General features: G+C 47.9%; 1 protein-coding gene across 2 annotated transcripts in view; it reads left to right on the top strand.

The window, feature by feature from the left end:
- Positions 1-1,526: 1,526 nt before the first annotated feature.
- Rgs10 (regulator of G protein signaling 10) overlaps positions 1,527-19,944 on the top strand; it is a 35,452-nt gene continuing 17,034 nt past the window's right edge. Inside the window, exons 1-3 of one of the 2 annotated variants that reach the window (XM_076834771.1) lie at positions 1,527-1,629; positions 14,255-14,373; positions 15,444-15,530. In XM_076834771.1, the coding sequence (XP_076690886.1) occupies positions 1,581-1,629; positions 14,255-14,373; positions 15,444-15,530 (255 nt within the window). In that variant the 5' untranslated portion in view covers positions 1,527-1,580. Of the gene's footprint in view, positions 1,630-7,327; positions 7,403-14,254; positions 14,374-15,443; positions 15,531-19,944 lie in introns of those variants that run through there. The other variant, XM_076834772.1, reaches the window with a different exon arrangement.

The following is a 19,944-nucleotide window of genomic DNA, read 5'->3' as shown; positions in this document are numbered from 1 at the left end:
GGGCCTGGCTAAGTTGCTGAGGCTGGCTTTGAACTTGCTATCCTCCTGCCTCAGCCTACCAAGTCACTGAGATTGCAGGGGTGTACCACCGAGCTGGGGTAGAATAAAGCGTTTTTAAAGGCCAGCTTCTCAGTTAGATTCTAACTCTGTCCACCACCATTGTGGTCTTTGAGTTGAAGCTGGAAACCCCACAAGACTGGAAATCCTGTACCACCAGCCAAGGAGGTGAAGAGTGCTGCCTAATACTCAGGGAAACGACTTTGAGAAGAGAAGGGACAAATAAGAAGAAACCACAGAGGGCCAAGCTGGAGTAGAATTGGATTGTGGGGTGAGGATGGGGGAAGGAAAAACTAGCAGAATGAGAAGCTCAGAATAGAAGATATAAAAGAAAGTGCCAGCTAGTGAAAATACTGCAAAAGAATGGGGGTGGGGGACGACAGGGAACGGTTTAGAAAAATAGCAATTAGTAGAGCTAAAAATAAAGACCAATTTAGAGACAAAGCCAGATACACAAGGAGAAAAATAAAACTCGCCAGAAAGACAATTCCTTGCAAGCCAAATGTTCAAGAAAATGGGGCTAATGACACCTCCTCTTGGGCAGTTTTGCAGAAGAAATGAGACAATAAATGGGCGTGAAGGCAGCGTTGAGCAGGTGACAGCAGGGGGAGAGGAGACTGGGGGACCTGAGTGATTTCACTGTTGAGCGCAAAAGCCCTGCCTGAAGCTGCACCCAAGTGTCCTCAAAGTTAGATGTGTTCGAACCCCAGGGGGTTCCTGCAGAATTCCCTGACATCTGCCCCTGGAGTCTCCAAACCAAGGGTAAAAAGTGCTCAAGTTTGGGCGCCCGCGCAGCGCGGCCCCGGAGAGGGCGCCCACCCGCGGTAGCTCGGCTGGCTTCGCGTGGGCACCGCGGGCAAGGCCCGGTGACGTCTCGCCCTCATTTGGGGCGTGGGGAGGCGCAACACCCACGGAGTGGGCGGCGGGCAGGCCGGGGCACGCGGAGACCCTGCATCCCCGGATGGAGCCCAAAGCCCCCGGCCACGTACTTCGCAGAACTGCGGGGTCTCGGTTTCCCGGTGATCTGGGACGTGACCCCCATTTGTCAGTCATAAAGCTCGGTCCGCCCGCGGCGCCGAGCCAGTTCTCGGAGAGGGCGGGTGCCCGGGATGGATGAGGGAGCTGGGAACACGGAGGGGTGGCATCTCCGGCGAGCTCCGCCGCGCGGCCAGGGGCCCTGGATGCGCTAACCGCCTGGGCAGGGTTCCTGAGTCCCGGGCGGCGCGAGCTCCCTTCCGGAGGGCGCACACAGTCCCAGACGCGGGGCTGTGGTCACCTGGGTGGTCCTGCCCGGTCCTGGCACCTGGGGGCGGGACCCAGGGTCGGGGCCGGCGCGGGCGGGAAAGGCGCACGGAGCGCGCCACGCGGCGCCTAGCAGAGAGGAGGGCGGCGGGCGGGGGCCGGGCGCGCCGGGGCGGCGCTGAGCGGGCTCCTCCTCCTCGCCCTCCTCCTTCTAGCCTCGCCGGGGCTCAGCCGCCGCGCGGCCGGGCTGCTCCTCCTTCCTCCCCCGGGTCCCCGCGGCGATGTTCAACCGCGCTGTGAGCCGGCTGAGCAGGAAGAGGCCGCCGTCAGGTAAGTGGCTCCCGGGGCCGGTGGGCTGGGGTCGCGGCGCGGGAAGGGACCTCGAGCGGCGGGCTGGGACGGCGCTGCCCGCTGGGCATCCTTCCCTGCGTCCTGGGCTGGGGCGAGGCTCGGCGGTGCCGCCCCGACGGGAGCCCCGGCCGACTTGCCACTTCTCCCTGCTGCGATTCGTGCCCCCGAGGTCCCCGCTGCTGCGGGAGCGCTGAGCCTCGAGAGACGCCCCGGGGAGGAAGTTTGGCCGAAAGGGGAACAACTTCAGTTTTCTTTTTAGTGATGGTCTGGGAGAAAAAGGAGATCCAAAACACCCCCAAACTTTGGAGGTAGTGTGGGACCCAGATTCCGAAAGCAGAACGCGGGCGGGCTTCCCTTTGTGGAGTCCGTGGCCTCCGCCGTGGGCGTTGGTGGGAAGGGTGCCCGCGCACGCCCGGAGGCGGCAGGATGCGCTAACCTCACGCAGCCGGGCCGGGGCTGGCGGTTCTGCCACAGCGCGGAACCAAAAAGTGGGGCCACGAAGGTGTTTGAATAACAGGATGGAGCAGGTACACCTGCGTGGTTCACGCCAGGAAGTCCTGACATGACAAAGTATTCACCTTGGCCATCACTCTAGATTAGTCTAAGCCACAATTTGTGGCAACTTGATGAGATAAAGAACACACGGTGGAGATGAAACCATGCCCCTCATTCAATCCTTTTATTCTTTTGATTCATATCAATAGCTAGGACCCTCTGAGCGCTTACTGTGGGCCAGAGGCTATGTCCACTACCTTCTGTGGCTTCTCCTTTTACCCTTAGAACAGCCCCATGAGAGGGGGAACTGAAACCAGGAGAATTAGGTAACGTGCCTCACTTCACACTTAGGTGATGGAGAATCTTCCAAACCCAGGCTTGTCTGATTCCCATGCTCAGGAGTTCACAGGTTTTCCTGCGTTGCTCATTTCCAGGTTCACTTCTGCATATTTCTGGGAGTCTGTGCATGTTGGTCCGTTTCCTCTTTTTACCTAACATTGTATGTAGTTACAAGATAAGACATTGGAACCAGAACGGCAGGGTTGGTATCCCACCCCCACCTCTACCAATTCATAGCTGTGCAACCACTTTGTGCAGAATAAGAAACTGCAAAATAGAAATAATCGGAGCTGCCCCTCTCCTTAAGCATGTGCCCCCAATCAAATTATGCAGATCACTGCATTTAGTATTTAGGGTGACTATAATAAAATTAGACTTCATAGCCGCGGTGGTGGTGCACACTTGTAATCCCAGTGACTGGGGAGACTGAGACAGGAGGATTACAAGTTCTAGGCCAGTAAGACCCTGTCTCACAATTAAAAAGGACTGAGGATGTAGCTCAGTGGTAAAGCATCCCTGGGTTAAATCCTCAGTATTAAAAAAAAAAAAAAATTGGACTTCAGAGGGTTATTGTAAAGATCTTACATTGTTGCCCAGCACATTCTAAGTGCTCCATTAATGTTAGTGGTAATGTAAAGTCTTTCAGTGTTGCATGTGAGCCTAAGGATTCCCTTGTGGGTGTTGATGGTAGTCATTCCCTATTGTCAGCATAGGCCCATGGAGTAGTGATCAGAGCCTGAATTCCAAAGTTAAACTCCTATTTCTAACCCAGACTATCATTCATCAACTTTGAGCTAAGTCGCTAGACCTCCCGTGTTGCAATTTCAAGGATGTGCTGTAGCCAGCTGAAACTGGCTTTCAAGAGTCAATTACTAAATATTCAGAAAATATAGGAACTAATTGCTACACCATAGGTAACTTGAAATTAGCTGCGGCGGGATATTTACATTATGAAAATAAGCAAATGCTAAAAATCAAGGCTTTTTTTTTTTTTTTTTTCCCTCCTTGGAGAGTTGATATACCAGCATACTTCTGGGTCATTTTCCCCATCTGGAAAGTGGATTTCATAAAACTGTGGGCTTATATATTCTAAAACATGTGAAGCCCCTGGGACAATGCTGAGAACATGATAAATGTGTAATAGTTATGAGTTTCTGTCTTTTCTCTTTTCCTGCTATAAATGAGCTGCTGTGAATATCCCCGAGTGGGTTGTTCATTGATTTGGGTTGCATTTGGGTTGAAGACTCGCAGATAGAACCGTTGAATCATGGGAGATATGTGAATTCATTGTGTTTTGCATGTGGCCAGGTTGACTCCAAAAAGACTGAAGGCAGCTTTAGCAACCTGGAGCAGGTACAATGAAGCCCAACTGAAGCCCATCAAAGTGTGGTTGTTGATAGAAAGGTCAGCAGCTAACCATCAGGGGTTGACATGGATACCTGGCCTCCAACTGCCTGATGTCCTCAGAAGTTTAGGTTTGAAGTCTTCGCCCCTCATGGGGAAGGACATGAGCCCCTCCAGTCTGGCCACCCCCCAACATCAGGAAAAGAAGGAGCCTGGTGAGAAAGCAGGAATGAGGACCCACAGGAGGTACCGGGAAGCCAGCCAAGTGATCTGCTGGACCCTGAACTGACTTTTTTTTTATACCCGGGATTGAACTCAGGAGCACTTGACCACTGAACCACATCTGCTGCCCAATTTTGTATTTTATTTAGAGACAGGGTCTCACTGAGTGGTTAGCACCTTGCTTTTTGCTGAGGCTGGCTTTGAACTCATAATCCTCCTGTCTCAGCCTCCCAAGATGCTGGGATTACAAGTATGCCCCACCACGCCTACCTGGACCCTGAACTGATTTTGGGGGGTAATTTTGAATTATTTTTCTTAAAGAGGCTCTCTGAATTGTATAAGCTCAGGCCCCACAAAAGTTAGATCCACCCCTGCAGAACCCCTGATTTGGACCTGGCTACAGTCCTGCCTCCCAAGCATCTTTAGTTAGACCTTTCTTGCTTTTCAGCAAAGTCTTTTTTTTTTTTTTTTTTTTTTTTTGGTACTGGGAATTGAACCCAGGGGTGCTTTACCACTGAGCCACATCCTCAGCCCTTTGTATTTTGTATTTTGAGACAGAGTTTCACTAAGTTGCTTAGGACCTTGCTAAGTTTCTGAGGCTGGCTTTGAACTTGCCATCCTCCTTCCTCAGCCTCCTTAGTTGCTGGGATTACAGGCATGTGCCAATATGCCGGGCTCAGCAAAGTCTTATTAGACATGATGTCTTTAAGCTGAGGGTTTTGAGGTCCTAGCCCCTAATTCTAAGACCCAAAGTGGGATTCCCTTAGTCTCTTTTCAGAAGTTTCTCAAAGTGTGTTCTACCAACTGGGTGGGAATGAAGGGGTCTTGGTAAAAGTCAGTTTGCAGACTTATCAGTCCAATCTTGGGGACTGGGGTGAGGCAGAGAAAGTAGACTACATTTTTAGCAAGCACCCCAGTTGACTTTTTAAGCCACTGAGATGTGAGGACCCCTCAAAGGATTCTGTCATCTTGTCCTGCCCCTCACAAGAATTTGTATTGTTGATTACTGGGGTGTGCCCACCTGAGAAGCAAAGCTGAGGTTACCCTGATTTGTGTCAGGGTAATTCCCACCCTGCCAGGCAGGCCACCCAGGCCTGTTATACGTTATCCCATTAAACCCTTGGGAACAGTTTGAGATTTATTGCTGGGCTTAGGTTTTTATTTAAAGATGACAGTATTTGTAACAATTTAATGTCTTTGTTTTAGCAACTCAGCAGTGAAGCATCTTGGCAGCTGGGGAACTTTCCCTGGAGAACCATACTGGCTGGGCCTGGGGGTTCGAGGAGATCAAGGTCTGGCCTGCGGGTACAGCAAGGTCAGGATGAGGGTGATATTTTGTCCAGGTGAGGTCAGTGCAGGAGCCAGCTGAGTCCGTGGAACCAGCTCTGACCCCCACTGAGAGCAGCCTGCAGACCCATGAGCCTGAGACGCTAATGGTGCTTTATTGGCTACTTTGATCTGTGTTTGATCTTATGTGTCCTTCTCTCACTGGTAGAAAACTTGGACACCTAGGCAGGTGCCTGGCTTGGCCATTCTCTAGTGCTTCCTAGGTGAACAAGCCCCTCCTCTCTCCAGGCTGAGTAATCCCTTTGGCCCCCCTGACACTGGGCTTTGGGGACTTGCTGTTTGAACTGTGCTAAATATACTCTCATGAGTGTCTTGTGCTTCCCCCAGATAGCTGTCCACTGCAGCAGCTCTGGGGTGGTAGCGGGAGCAGGGGCCCAGGCAGGCAGCAGCAGCAGCCCCTTGATAAGAGCTGTCAGGAGGTGTCTGCTAGAGTGGAACAGTCCCCTGCAGACTTTCAGGGACAAATTTCCCTCTCAGGCCAGTGTCCATCTCTGGAGGGCCTGCTAAGTGCTTAGGAGACCTTGTTGACCCTATGCCTGGTGCCTGGGGACCCTCATTCTGGCTAGCCTTCCCTCCCAGCCCTGTTTTCCCCAGTCCCCACTCTGTCCCTGGGGGGACTGGACAGTTCTACTTCTGTGCCTTTGTCACCCAAAGATGTCCCCTGTCCAGTCCCCAAACCTGGGTCTCCCTGCTCTAGAACCTGTCACTTCCCCGTCCTCTGTACCTGACAGTGCAGGAACTCCTGCAGAGCTGCAAAGGCCACTATGGGGCCAGGAGTTTCCAGAGCCGCCCCTTTCAGAAGGGCAGACCAGGACACTCGACTCAAGTCTGGGCACATTCAGTCGTTCGGTCACCATGTTGAAATATACTTAGAGAATGGATATGGGGATGATCATTTTCTCCCTCCCTCCCCTTCCATCTTGGAACTCCTGGCCACATCTTCTGAATTCACAGTAAGATCCATGAGTGAAAGGATGCTGCCTTTCCTTTCTGGCATTTCCTGGGCTCTCCTGGCTCTCCAGCCAGCCAACTGGGCGGAAACCCAGCTCCTCCACTTCCTTGCTTGCTTCTTTGTAGCAAGCTATTTCACCTCCTGGTGCCTCAGTTTCTTTTTCTGTAAAATGGGGCCAATGATGGGACCAACCTCCAGGTAATATGCAGTTTGGAGGGTTGCATACAGGAAATGCTTAGGGAATGTCCGCTGTTTTTATTAGCTGCCATCTTCTGCTCAGTACCTAGCTTTGCACAATCCTCAGGAAATATTGATCGTTTATAATTTATATACATGAGGGCCAGATACCAGGCTGACCCTGAGGAAGACATAGCTCTTGCTCTTAAGAAATGGTGCGGTCTTTCTTTCTGGTTCTAGAGAGGGAAAAAGTCACTCACCTTGTTTTTTAAAGTTAAATTACCTTTCTTTTTCTTTTCTTTTTTTTTTTTTTTTTCCTTTTTGGTGCTGGTGGTTGAAGCCAGGACCTCATGTGTGCTAGGCCAGCACTGTATCACTGAGCCACACTCCCAGCCCCAGTGTCACTCACCTTGACTTGAGGCCAGAGCAAGGAGAAGGAAGAGGAGTGGGGAGGGGGAGGGTACATTTATCCATTCATGTCAGGCCCCAGAGGAAGCATGGGGGCTTCTGGGAAGAGAAGAAAATCAATGCCAGGGTCTTCATTTTCAGCCCCAGGACAGGGCCTCTGGGTCATTAGAGAATGAATATGGAGATGATCATTTTCTTGTCCTGGGCCTCTGCCGGAAAAGTGGGGATTCTTGGGTGGCTGCAAATAACAGTCCGGCGTCCTTGTTTCCTTCCCTCTGGTGGATACTGGAAACCAGTGGCCATCTGTTGTTTGGTCCGCTCAAAAGAGGATGTTGAGGCTGGTTTTTTATTTGGACCTGGGGTGCTCCAGAGCCCTGCGGCCCTGTCTTTCTCTCTCAAAACAGCTCTGAGAAGGCAGAGGGATTCTGGTCTGCGTGGAACTTCTCGGTGGATCCCAGAGCATGGAATGTAAGGAATGGCCCCCACCCCTTCAGGAGATGTTCTCAGCCTTTTTTTTTTTTTACCCGTGGCCTGGTCCCTGGCCCTGGGTGGGGCAGAGGCTGGGGGGGCGGGTGTGTGCTTGTAGTCACAGGTGCACAGGTAGGTGATCTCTGAAGGGCAGTGTGAGGCCCAAGCACCTGTCTAAGTACCAGCCAACCCTCTGCAGCCTGTTCTGGGGTTCCTGTCGCAGGTGCTGGCTGTTATGATTATTTTAAAACTTTTTCACTTTGATTATAATTTTCTGCTAACTGTAGTTCACTTCAATCCTTCCCACCCCCCCCCCCCAGCTCCCGGGGCATTGTATATCTCTAAGGTAGTTCTCAGAAGCTAGATACTGGTGTGATAAACACTTAAGTCATATTTAGATACAGTCTTTCCATGACCCAGTTTCAAGGGAGGCTTAGGAGATCACCAGCTATAACGAACGACTCTCTGATTCTAAATTGGGATGATTTTTTTTTTTAATGTACTGTGTTTGATGTGGTATAGGTGATGTGAGATTTTAAAATTAGTTTTGTGGAGTGTGTACTTGCCTTGAAACTTCATTTCACAGTAGAGAGTGTTGGAGAGGAGCATGGATGGTGTGTGTTGTACCAAACCACTTTGGAATTGAGGGTTAACATCTCTGCCTTCTGCTTGACTTGAATGTTTACTTTGTTTTCTTTAATATGCTGTGAATTTAGGGGATATTTAGGACAGATCCTTTGAGAATGCACGTTGCCTCTGCTGTTGAGGAAGTTGAATATTGAGATCATACTAAAATATTTGACTTGGGGAAATCATGCAGGTTAATAGCAGAAATCCAAGCTGGAAGCATTCAGCTCTGCTGAGTGCTGCAGATGCCTTTTGAGTATGGATTTCTAGGGAATTAATATCTGGAGAAAGTCTCAGATGTGACATCATAGCATCTATAAATAATGCATTATGAAAAAGGCTGCAAGCAACCTGCCCCAGGCACCTGCAGGTGCTACACCAGTCTCTGAAAAAAAGTGGCTTTTACTGAAGTCACAAACCACAGAGAACAGCATAAATGTAAAAGGCAAACGTATGTACATTGTGTTTATGTGATAGAGGATTCCACTCTAATCTTATAAGACTTTTTTTTTTTTCCCCTCCATGGAATTGTACCTAGCTTTCTCAGCCTTTTCCCCAGTGTAATTGTTTTAAGCCTTTTGAAGACTATTGCATTCTGGCCTTTCTTAGTGTGAAGATCAGCAGAAATCAAAACCAAAAATAGCCAAGCACACTGGTACACATCTATAATTTGCTACTAGGGAGACTGAGGCAGGAGCATAGAAAGATCCTAAGTTCCAGGGCAGCCTGGGCAATTTAGCAAGACCCTGTTTCAAAATAAAGTTAAAAAAAAAATTTAAAAGGGCTGAAGGTGTAGGTCAGTGGTAGAGCACTTATCTAGTATGTGCAAGTTCTGAGTTTAATTCCTAGTACCTCAAAAAAAAATTACAAATAAAGTTATGGAGCCTTATGGGAAAGAGCAGGTACCCTAGAGCCAGGCTGCCTGGCTTTGGAGTATGATTTTCCATTTCCTAGCTGTGTGACACTTGAAAATTCCTGTGCTTCTGTTTCTTCATTTACAAAGTGTCAATGCTGTTAACCTCATGAATATTTTGGGGAGAACTGAATGATTTGACCCATGGTAAAAAGCTCAGCGCAGAACCTGACATGTTGTAAACAACTTCCAAGCTTTAAATGTTATCCACTAATGATAGGTTAATCTGAAGATAAATTTACTGAAAAATTAGTATTTTACATGCAAAAATTAGAAGATCTGAAGTGCTTTAAAGGAGGTAAAATAAAAAACCCATAGAACTCCAAAACTTTTGTTCATTGCAAATGTTTTACAACTGGACTAAAAACAAAATAAACGGAATATGACGAAGTTGAAATAAATGCTGTGACAAATGGCTCATCATTAGCATGAGAGATCATAAAGCTGTTAGGAGAACATGGCTAATGTTTTTACTATGTATGCATTGCAAACCTGCTTTCTTGTATAATCCACGAAAGGAAATTTTTACCAATGAAAAAGGATAAAAGAGTATTGGAAATTTCTGGATCTGAAGACCAGAAATTGGGCAGCAGTGAAATCTTGGTATTGTTTTATTGCTCAGCTCAGAAGTAACCTGCTTGCTATTGAGCAAGGTTATTTATTTCTCCTGTACATTGTTGGACTGAAAATAACCTTTAAAGTGAACCCGGGAGGCTCAGGAATCCCTGACTTGGTGCACTTCCGAAGACAGAGGAAGTCTGAGGAGTGAACCCCGAGTGACGGATGTCCTGGGTTCGGGGCAATCTCTACGGCAGTGTCAGATGGACTGGATTGAGACTGGGGATAGTGACTTGGAAAAGAGAGACATTTGATTTGGATGGTGTGAATGTGTCCTTTAGAGTTCATTTGTTGAAATTTAATCCCTGTTGGGATGTATTAAGGAGGTGGAAACTGAGCTGGGCACAGTGGCAAACACCCATAATCCCAGCAACTCGGGATGCTGAGACAGGAGGATTGCAAGTTCACGGCCAGCCTCAGCAATTTAGTGAGGCCCCAAGCAACTTAGTGAGACCCTGTCTCAAAATTAAAAAAAATAATAATGTAAAAAGGGCTGGGGCTGTGACTCAGTGGTAAAGCACTCCTGGGTTCAATCCCCAGTACCACAAATTTTGAAAAAAAGAAGGTGGAAATGTACTGGACTATGGTGTTTAGAGGTGGGGCTGTTGGGAGGTGTTATGATTAAATAAGGTCATCAGGGTGGAGCCCCCAGGATTGAATCCTTTTGGCTTTCTAAGAAAGAGGAAAAACTAGCGGAAACACACACATGTGTCCTCCCTATCTCTCGCCTGTGATGCCTTGATATCTCAGGATTCTGCTGGCAAAATGGCCATGACTCTCAACCTTGTACTTCCAGAACCATGAGCCCAAGTAGACTGCTTTTCTTTATAAATTAACCTGCCACAGATATTTCACTACGGTTATGAAAAATAAACTAACAGACGCCAAAAAGTGGATGGCCTTTGCAAATGCTGCTCTATCAAGATCTGTCTATACTGATACCAATCAAGAAGGATTTAAAGAGGAAGGGAACACAGCCAAAAGCATTAATAAAACTTAAGAGTGGGGCGGGGGAGGGCTGGGTTGTGGCTCAGTGATAGAGCGCTTGCTTAGCGTGTGTGAGGCACTGGGTTTGATACTCAGCACCAAATAAAAAAAATGAATAAATAAAATAATGGTATTGTGTCCATCAACAACTAAAAAAATAAAAAATAATAAAAAAAAACCCAAAACTGTGAAAGCCAATCTGGAAGTCTAGGAAAAATTCAGACCAATATTTCTGGGCAAAGTGAAAACATGATAGATAGTTAGGGAGTAGGAGACGCCTATTGGGCAGCTCTGGGGCAGAAAGTGGGCAGAAAACAAGAAGGACTTTCTCTTTATCCAGGATGCCAAAGCCAGGAAACCAGTAACATGGCTACTGAGAGAGGCTTCCCATTGGTGTGCTTTCTACTCCATTCCTAAAAATTCCATGATCTTCTGTAATGGTATCAACTGTGGATGTTATTTCCTTATTCTTGATGCAGGAATAGGAGTTCAAGAGAGAATCAAATAGAGGGCCCATCTGTTGTCTATGTTCTAAGGGACCCTGCAGCCCCATGGAGGTGATCCTGCTAGGGGCAGTTTCCCTTAGGTGGAGCTCCCAGTGCTGATTCTGTCCTTCAGTTCCTTAGCCAGGTCCCCTGGGACAAGTCATTTCCCCTCTGGACTTTTGATTCCCAGTCTATAAAGGGTGAGACCAAATTAGTGGGTTTTGAGATTATAAGATTTTTTGTTCAAATGAAAGCTGATGTAGAATCCTAATATGCAAAAATGATTAGCATATGAGGTTTGATCACCTCTGAATGAAAGTGGTGTCAGCCACTGTGGCACTGGGGCTAGCTGTCTTAGCTCTCCTGGCTCCCTGTTGGCAAATGGGAATCCGTGTGTATATTGATATTCAAGATAGTGTTGCAGCGAAAACCCCTGTGGTTTGGATTCTTATAAAAAAGAATGTCAAGGTTTTGGAATCCTTTCAGACCAAAGTTGAAAACTCCCAGCCCCAGTAGTAGTTCTGCAATGGCAGGGGCAGCCTGAGGTTGTTCCTGGAACAGCATCCTGTGTGTCTGGGTTTATTTACTTAAGAGAGGATCTGCTGGGGAAGTGGAGTGAACTGTCAGACTGTGTTCTCTGGGCAAAGAGCAGAAGAGTGAGTTAGTGGGATGCTTGGCAGAATGAACTGATGCAGAAATTTGTCTTAATGATGATCTTTGAATTTGAACTTTGGGAAGACGCCCTGTTCAGGAGCTTGCCATCCCGGCAGGGACAAAGAGAGCAAGGAGCTCATTTCATATCCTCATACTGGATGGGGCACTTTAGAAAACCATCAGGTCTGTTTGGTGATGTGGCCCAGTGACTTCTCTTCTCATTAGAGGAATGGATTTGTCCCAAATAATGGATTCCTCTCTTAGGTACTCCATCACCACTGCATATTGAAACACAGTCCCGGCTGGATTTGTATTTCTGTTTTATTTTATTTAGCTTAAGGGGCTAGGAGGTGGAGTCTTAGTGGATTAAGCAGTTAATGTGTATGTTTTCCACTCTAACAGAACATCAGGTATCCTTGAAGCTGCTTCTATTAAGCCCAGGGTGTTTTTATATGAATTTTCTACAATTTTTTTTTTTTTTTTTTTTTTGCATTGGGGATTGAACCCAGAAGTGCTTGACCATTGAGCCACATCCTTAGCCTTTTTTACTTTTTATTTTGAGACAGGGTCTCACTAAGTTGCTTAGGGCCTTGCTAAATTGCCAAGGCTGGTTTCAAACTTGAGATCCTCTTGCTTCAGCCTCCCGAGTCCTTGGGATAACAGGCGTGTACCACTGCGCCCTGATTCGAGAAGATTTTTAGTAGAATGATCTCGTAGCTATTTGTAGCAATTCATATTTATAAGACTTCATTAATCCTTTAAAGTGGTTTTCTTTATTTGTTCCTTTTTTGGATGAGTACTTATTGTTTAAAATTTTGCTTCATTGATTTCTTAATTAAAAGTTTATTTTCTACTAGATTTAAACCTTGCTTATAAAAACGTTTCTAGTTTTTTTAAAAAAAAGTCATTAGGGAAAAAGTATTACGGTCATTATCTCAGGGAAGGAGAGAAAAGAACTAACACTTGTTCAGAGCTTGTTGTGGCCCAAGTATGTTCCCAGGTCCCTGATGCACTTCCCCAATTGACACATAATTGTACAGGGTGCCATGTAGCATTTTAATACGGTGGGTAATGATGAGATCAGGTTGTTGGTGTATCTGCCACCTCAAACATTTATCATTTCTTTGGGGAGCATTCAAGATCCTCTCCACTAGCCATTGTGGAACATGCTGTTAGCGCTTCCTTTTTGAATCCTTAGGGTCACCCTAGAGGTCAGGGGTATACTCTATCAGTATTTTGCCCAAGGTCTTATAGTTTGGATTGCCAAGCTGGGTTTTGAACCTGAGCCCAACCAGAGTGACTTCCCAGTGGCTTTTCCTTGAGTCTGGATCCTGTAGAAGGAGGCGTGTCTGTACTGGGTTGCTTCCTCCTGCACTCAGTGGCCTCAGTGCCTTAGTGGAGATCCCTTGTCCTCTTTCCTTTGGTCAAGGGGATATTAAAGGCTGGGAACGTAGCTCAGTGGTAGAGCACTTGCTTAGTATTTGCCAGGCCCTGAGTTCCAGCCCCAACCCTAAAAAAAGACAAGATTTCAATGTCTTGGGTCGGTCGGTGAGAGATGTTGGGATGCAGAGTCGTCACCCATTCACGCTATGCACTGAAAACTTAGGCCTCAAGGGAATCGATAGTTAATATAGTGTTTTAAAAGATTAAAATTACATAAAAATATTCATGACGAACCAAATATCAAAAGTTTAAACAAAGACCAGTATGTAACAGTGGCATGCTAAGCCATCCTGGAGGTTGAGTCTAAATGGAAAATCAGAAAAATGATCCTGTCTTGGTTTAAACTTTGGTATTCTGTTCATCATGGGGTTTTTTTGATTAATTTTAATTTTAAAGAAATCACATGAAGCTGGGTTTGGTAGCATATACCTGACAATTCCAGCAACTAGAGAGGCCAAGGCAGGAGGATCACAAGTTCGAGGCTAGACTTGCCAACTTAGTGAGACCCTTTCTCAAAATAAAACCTTAAAAGGGCTGAGGATGTGGCTTAGTCTTAAAGTACCCCTAGGTTCAATCCTCAGTTTATTTACCTTGATGTCTGAGTACTTTGGCAACCCCTTTGATTTTGCATCCTTACACTGGTCCTGGTCCTTTCTGTTCCATGGTTTTCTATGCCAGGCAACAAGGTAGGAGCTGGTAAATAGATAAGATGATGATGGACAGGAATTTTCAGATTAGCGGGAGTCAGGCCTGCGAATAGTCACCACTCCGCACAGTCACGATGGCTGCCTGCAGCAGGTCGGGGAGGAGTGCTGGGGAGTCCGGGTTCTGGTAGGGGAGGCAGCTGGAGTGAGACTTTTAGGAATGCCTGTGAGCTGGCTGGTGGATGAGTCAGAAAGTGGCAAGCCCCTCATCTGCTGCGCCTTGATTTTCCTATGTGCACAATACGGGAAGTACTAGCGCCTGTCTCACTGGAGCGAGTCATTACGTCAGGCGCCTAACAGAGCCTGGAGGGCAGCTTAACATCTGAGGGCTGGGGATGTGGGGCGGTGAGGGTGACCACCGCGTGCAGATGAACAGCAGTGTCCTTGGGCCCCTGACCGTGGTCTGAACTTTGCTTTGCAGACATCCATGACAGTGATGGCAGTTCCAGCAGCAGCCACCAGAGCCTCAAGACCACGGCCAAGTGGGCCACCTCCCTGGAGAGTCTGCTGGAAGACCCCGAAGGCGTGAAGAGATTCCGGGTTCGCCTTCCTCATTGTTAATTGGGATTGATGTGATGCATGAGGCTTAGAGGGGTTTGGGGGGGAAACAGGCCCATCTTGAACCCTGTCCCATCTGGAGAGTCAGAACTTCTCATCTGTCGTGGTCACGTTGACGATGCTCTCACAGATAGCCAGTGCGTGACACCGAGGGGCAGGTGGTCTGTCCCTGGTTTTCGTGGGGTGGGAGGCGATGGGGAGAAGGTACTGAGCCCAGGGGTGGAGTCTGTATGGAGAAGTTCCATCTCTGGGCTGCCTGGGTCTCTCTGAAATGTCAATAGAGACAATAGTGTCTTTGGAGAAGAGACCCTCCAAGAGGAGGCAGATGGATGGGGTATGGTCGGTGCCACCTAGAACCGACTGTTTCAGCCAGCAGACCTCCAGCTGCCATTGGAGGACCACATGGGAATTTTGAGAATGAACCTCAGCAACGTCTGTCTTTGAGGGGTGGGGCCAGGATGCTGTGGGTCCCCGTCAGGGAGAGAGTGGCAGGTTGTGCCAGGGCTCCTGGGTCCCAGACACCAAGCCACTGAGCATCATCTAGATGTCAGGGAAGCCTCCACCCGGCCGAAATGCTGTCCATGCACCCACTTCCCAACCGCTGCCGAAAGAAAACACACCTCCAACTTAAAATAGCCGTCATTGTAGTGTTTCAGACATGCTTAATATGTTTTCTTTTCTTTTGTTTAAAAAAAAAATGGGCCTGGTTTTGTAGGAATGTACTTTGTTTAAACAGTGGCTGGAAGGAACTAATACATTTCCCACTTTAATTTACTTTTTGGTAATTTATTGTCAGCTAAGAAATGCAAGTAGAGTCCTGCTTCATTTTTATTCTTCTCTACAGTGTCAAAGCCATTAAGGTCAAATGCATATGAAATTCTAGCTTTAACAGTAAACATGCTCTTTATTTTCAGGGTGGAGTTCTCAAAGGATAATTGAACCAGCCTCATCTGTTGAATTTTTGCCAAATCATTTCTTGGAGGAAAATGCATCTTTTTTTTTTTCTTTTTAAGTAGAATACTGTATGATATTTTTTTCCTTTTGATTCATAGGAATTTTTGAAAAAGGAATTCAGTGAAGAAAATGTTTTGTTCTGGCTAGCATGTGAAGATTTTAAGAAATTGCAAGATAAGAAGCAGGTATTTCTTTCTACCTTGTGATCATTTTCTTGATCGTGTGTTTCCTTTTTCTTATCCAGTTTCAGCTGCTTGCCTCATAGATTTTGAAATTGCCTAAAGAAGCCTGATTTATATTAGACTTGGGGGAAAATTTAAGCTTCTGATTAGGTATCTTATGTTGATCAAATATTAATAATTTGAAAAAGAGAGTCAATCCACGTTTCAATGGAACTGTCCAAATGGGCCAATATTTAGAGTAAAAATAATGATTTATGTCCTTTAGCGTTTGCCATTGTGTGTGATCTTTCTCTTCATGAATAAGTCATGAGGATGCTTCCCCAGAGTTTGCCACGTTGGCATTTTTGGACATAGTAAAACGATCAGCAGATGAGTAGTGATAAAAGCACAGCGTTCATCAGATGGATTGTCAATTATTTAGTATATCTTTATAAGTGCTTTGTAGTGGTAGACACCCCGCACGAGAGTGTCTGATGGTTCTCCTAGTAGATGTGTGGAGGTAGCCTTTAACTTCCCATGTTGGCTGCATTTTCTGCCATTGAAGGCTGGGTGTAAAGGAGGTGGGTGAGGTTAAGAAGGAGGCCTTAGATCGGTGGGTATGAGACCTGGTTTACAGGGCTACCAGCTCCTCGAGGCTGCCGACTTGCAGGTGTCGGGCCCGGGCTGCCTGTGTGGGGCTTGTGGCTGGCAGGGTTTCCTCTGTTCTGTCCCCACGAGCTCGCTGATGGAGTGCTCAGGTGTTGGCTTGCTTACTCTTTGTCCCGGGGTCCTGTGGGGCCTTTTGTCCCAAGCTGCTTCTCTCTCTTGTCCACCCCTGCAGCTGGTTTTCCAGAGAAGTTGGACATTCGGGGTCTTATGTGAAACCATCCGACTTTTAAATATTTGAACTCATTTTTTTAAAAATTTAAAACCTTGCCTGCCCAACAAAACATCTTCACAGACAGATGTGGCTTGTGGGCTGCCAGGAATGGAGTTTCCATCTCCAAAAGCCTGAATTCAGGGGGCCAGCTGCCATTATCCGCGGTCCACTGCTTGGAAAATGCCCAACGCTGGTTTGTTCTGAGGCTCTTCCGGGCTCAGATATGTTTTCCCCAAGAGGGAGCATCGTGGCCTTCCCTCCCCACCTCCTTCTCTGGAGCGAGAGGACAGATTCTAAGACAAATTGCCCACTGGGCAGGGCTTTTGTTTCTCCTGGCATCTTCTTCCTCTGGACGACTCTGACCAGAGCATCGTAGGTGGTGAAGGCCGCAGGGGGACGTGAGAAATGAGGGGACAGGTAAGATTTGGGGCTGGAGTACTCTTCAGGGCAGGAGTGCTCCTGGTTCCCCTTTGTCCCCCACACCCAGGACAGGGCCCAGGGCCAGCAGTACCTGCTGACCTATGCAACAGATGTAACCAACCTCATAGCTCGGTGTCAGGGCTGAGTAGATGCCCATTGTTCTTAGAGTGTTAGGGCCAGCTCACCTGCAGTGTAGACGAGGAAGCTGAGGTCCCCCCACCACCCCGTGCTATGGCAAAGCTGGACTCAAATCAGTGCTCAGGTCACCCAGGCAAATGGCCTGCACGTCTGCTCTGTGTTCGTCTGTTCAGTTGAAGTCACCGCGACTGTGGGGAGCACCCGCTCAGCATCAGGCATCCTGAGAAGCCCTGGAGATACCTCAGGGGTGAGTTGGATGAGCTGCTTTGGGGAGCAGACCTTGAAAGTGTGGTGAGAGTAGAAATGGGAAGTGGGGGGCCTGTGGGAGCCCCAGCAGTGGGTGGCCAGTGGGGCCTCCCAGGGGGAAGTCACTCAAAGCTGAGTCCTGAATTGGGGGCTGAGGGTGGGGGATAGTGTCCCCAAGGAGCCGGGACAGCATATGAGAAGACCAATCCTGTAAGATGAGGTGGAAGGGTTCTGTTTGCAGAGAAGGCTGGGGACAGGTGTGGCCACACCTGGGAACCTGGGTGCCACGGCAAGGAGGTCACCTCATGCCAAGGCCCTGGAAAGCCTCTGTAGGACTTCAGTGTCCATGGGGCAGGTATGGTATTAGGTGGCACTGCCTGTCCACACCCTAGAGAGAGGCATATGGAATAGGGCAGCCCCTCCCCACGCCCCCATCCCTGATGCCCATCTTAAGACTCTGGAAGGCTTAAGCCTGGAATGTGCCTGGCGATTACTTCAGTACTATGAATGTCACCTTCACCTGCCAGCTGCCTAAGAAAGCAGCTGGCGTTGGGAAGGACAGAGGCATCAGTGACCCTGGGGTGTCCGGGCTCAGTGTGGGTCATTGCCTGGAGCCTCTCGACTGCTCCCATTCACAGGTGCAGGGATGTGGTCTGAGGTCAAGCAGCAGCTCACCTAAGGCCACCCAGTTTGTTGCACCAGGAAGCAGACCCGGGTCCCTGACTCCAGCCTGTGAGGTCTCTCTCCTGTGTCCTGCGGCACAGGAAGTAAAACTAGGGAGTCAGCGTAAGACAGTCTCTTATTTTCAGAAGCCGAGGAGGAGAGGAGGACGCAGGCACTGGACTGGGCCTAACTGAATTTCGCAATCACACTTATCACATCTGGCCCAGCAGGGAGGCGTGGGAGGGTTTATCTCTGTAGTCAACTGAGGCAGTTGTGGGGTTGATGCAGATCTCGATTTTTGCCTCGGTTATTTTAAAGAGAACCTTGTTGGGTCTGTTTTTCATCCTTTGACTCGACTCATGCAGCACTCCCTGACTTCAGATAGCTTGTACAACTCGCTTGTTGGTTTCCTGGCTCTGTCTTTCCCTCTGTCGTGTGGCTTCATCTTCCCTGTGGTATCAGAATCAGGCCTGGACCACAGTGTGCTGTCACTTCCTGTATTCAGGCGGTCAGCCCCTGGGGGCTCCGCAGGCAGCAGGACTGTCCCCTGGCCCTGCAGTCTCAGCCGTGGCAATGGGCTTTGAGGGCTGGACTCGCATCCCATCCTGCTGGGGCTTTTATTCCTGCTGGGGGAGTTCTACATAGAGCTACATCTCCAGTTCTTTTTATTTTTTATTTTATTATATACAACTTCTTCCTGCGGTAGCTCAGGGGTTGCTTACTTAGATCTTTGTGACATTTTTATGATGAAGAATTTATTGCTTATTGTTTGCAAAGAGGTGCTTGCTTACTATTATAGTTTCCTTTTTTTTTTTTTTTTTTGGTACTGGAGATTGAACCTGGGATGCTTTTCCACTGAGCCACATCAACAACCCTTTTTGTTTTGAGATAGAGTCTCACTAAGTTGCTGAGGGCCTCCCTTGTTTGCTTAGGCTGGTCTCAATTTTGCAATCCTCCTACCTCATCCTCCCCAGTGGCTGGGATTACAGGCACCTGGCTTACCTTTTCCTTCTTGGACCATTTTTTGCTCTTCCGATTATTCACATTCCCCACTGGCCCACAGCATTGTTCAGCTTGATGCTGTTAGATTGTCCCTGTCGCCTGGCTTTCCTGGGGACAGCTCTCTGACCACTGCTCCACACCTCTGCCCTCTTTGTGCCACAGGGTAAAGGCTTCAGTTTCCAGGACCTGGTTCCTCCTCTGCCACATCATTCCCTTGTTTTGGTGGCACACAGCCAGCAACAGCTGAGAAAGGGCCCTGGGCAGCTAGAGGTGTGAGGACAGTGGAGTGACAGTGATAGTTTTTTCCATCTCTCCCAGTTCACTGATGTGTAGGAATTCTAGGTTGCAACTCACTGAGAATCTTGCAGCACAGTCACTTCTTGGCCTTCTGGCCAAGCTCAGGTTTGGAGTTTTGAGGACTTTGTCCCACTGTCATCCTCTTCTTTTGGTGGGGTGTTGGTGGTACCCGAGATTGAACCCGGGGCCTTGCTCGTGCTCGGTGAGTGCTGTGCCGCGGAGCACACCTCAGCCCTGTTCCATCGTCTCCTGCTTCTAAGCATCAGTGTTTTATGAATAAGTTGTTTTGTTTTGCTTTTTCCCCCCACTGGAATGGTATAGGATCTGCTTTATGTTACAATATTCTAAAACTGTATGATCAGGGGCTTTGAAGGGACATGGTCCATTAATTTTGTGGATACTTTGTGAAGCCTTCTAATATGGAAATTTATACTTCTTGGAAATGTTCTCATGTTATTGCTATTATTTCTTTTTTTTTTTTTTCAATCCCGAGGATTGAACCCAGGGGTGCATTATCACTGAGCCGCATCTGCAGCCCTTTTTATATTTATTTTGAGACAGGGTCTCACTAAGTTGCTTAGGACCTACCACGTTACTGAGGCTGGCTTTGAACTTACAATCCTCCTGCCTCAGCCTCCTACATTGCTAAGATGATGGCTTCTACTTTTTTTAAAAAATTTTTTTAGCTTCTTCTGTTTGGGGGGCTTGTCTCTCCTCTGTCCTCTCCTTTCTTCCCTGAGACCAGGTCTCATTATGGTGTCCAGGCTGGTCTAGACCTTCTGTGTTCCAGGG

This window comes from Callospermophilus lateralis, chromosome 15 (genome assembly GCF_048772815.1).
Source record: "Callospermophilus lateralis isolate mCalLat2 chromosome 15, mCalLat2.hap1, whole genome shotgun sequence".
NCBI lineage: Eukaryota > Metazoa > Chordata > Mammalia > Rodentia > Sciuridae > Callospermophilus > Callospermophilus lateralis.
Note: the sequence above shows the minus strand (reverse complement) of the source record. Positions and strands in the feature narration are given on the sequence as shown.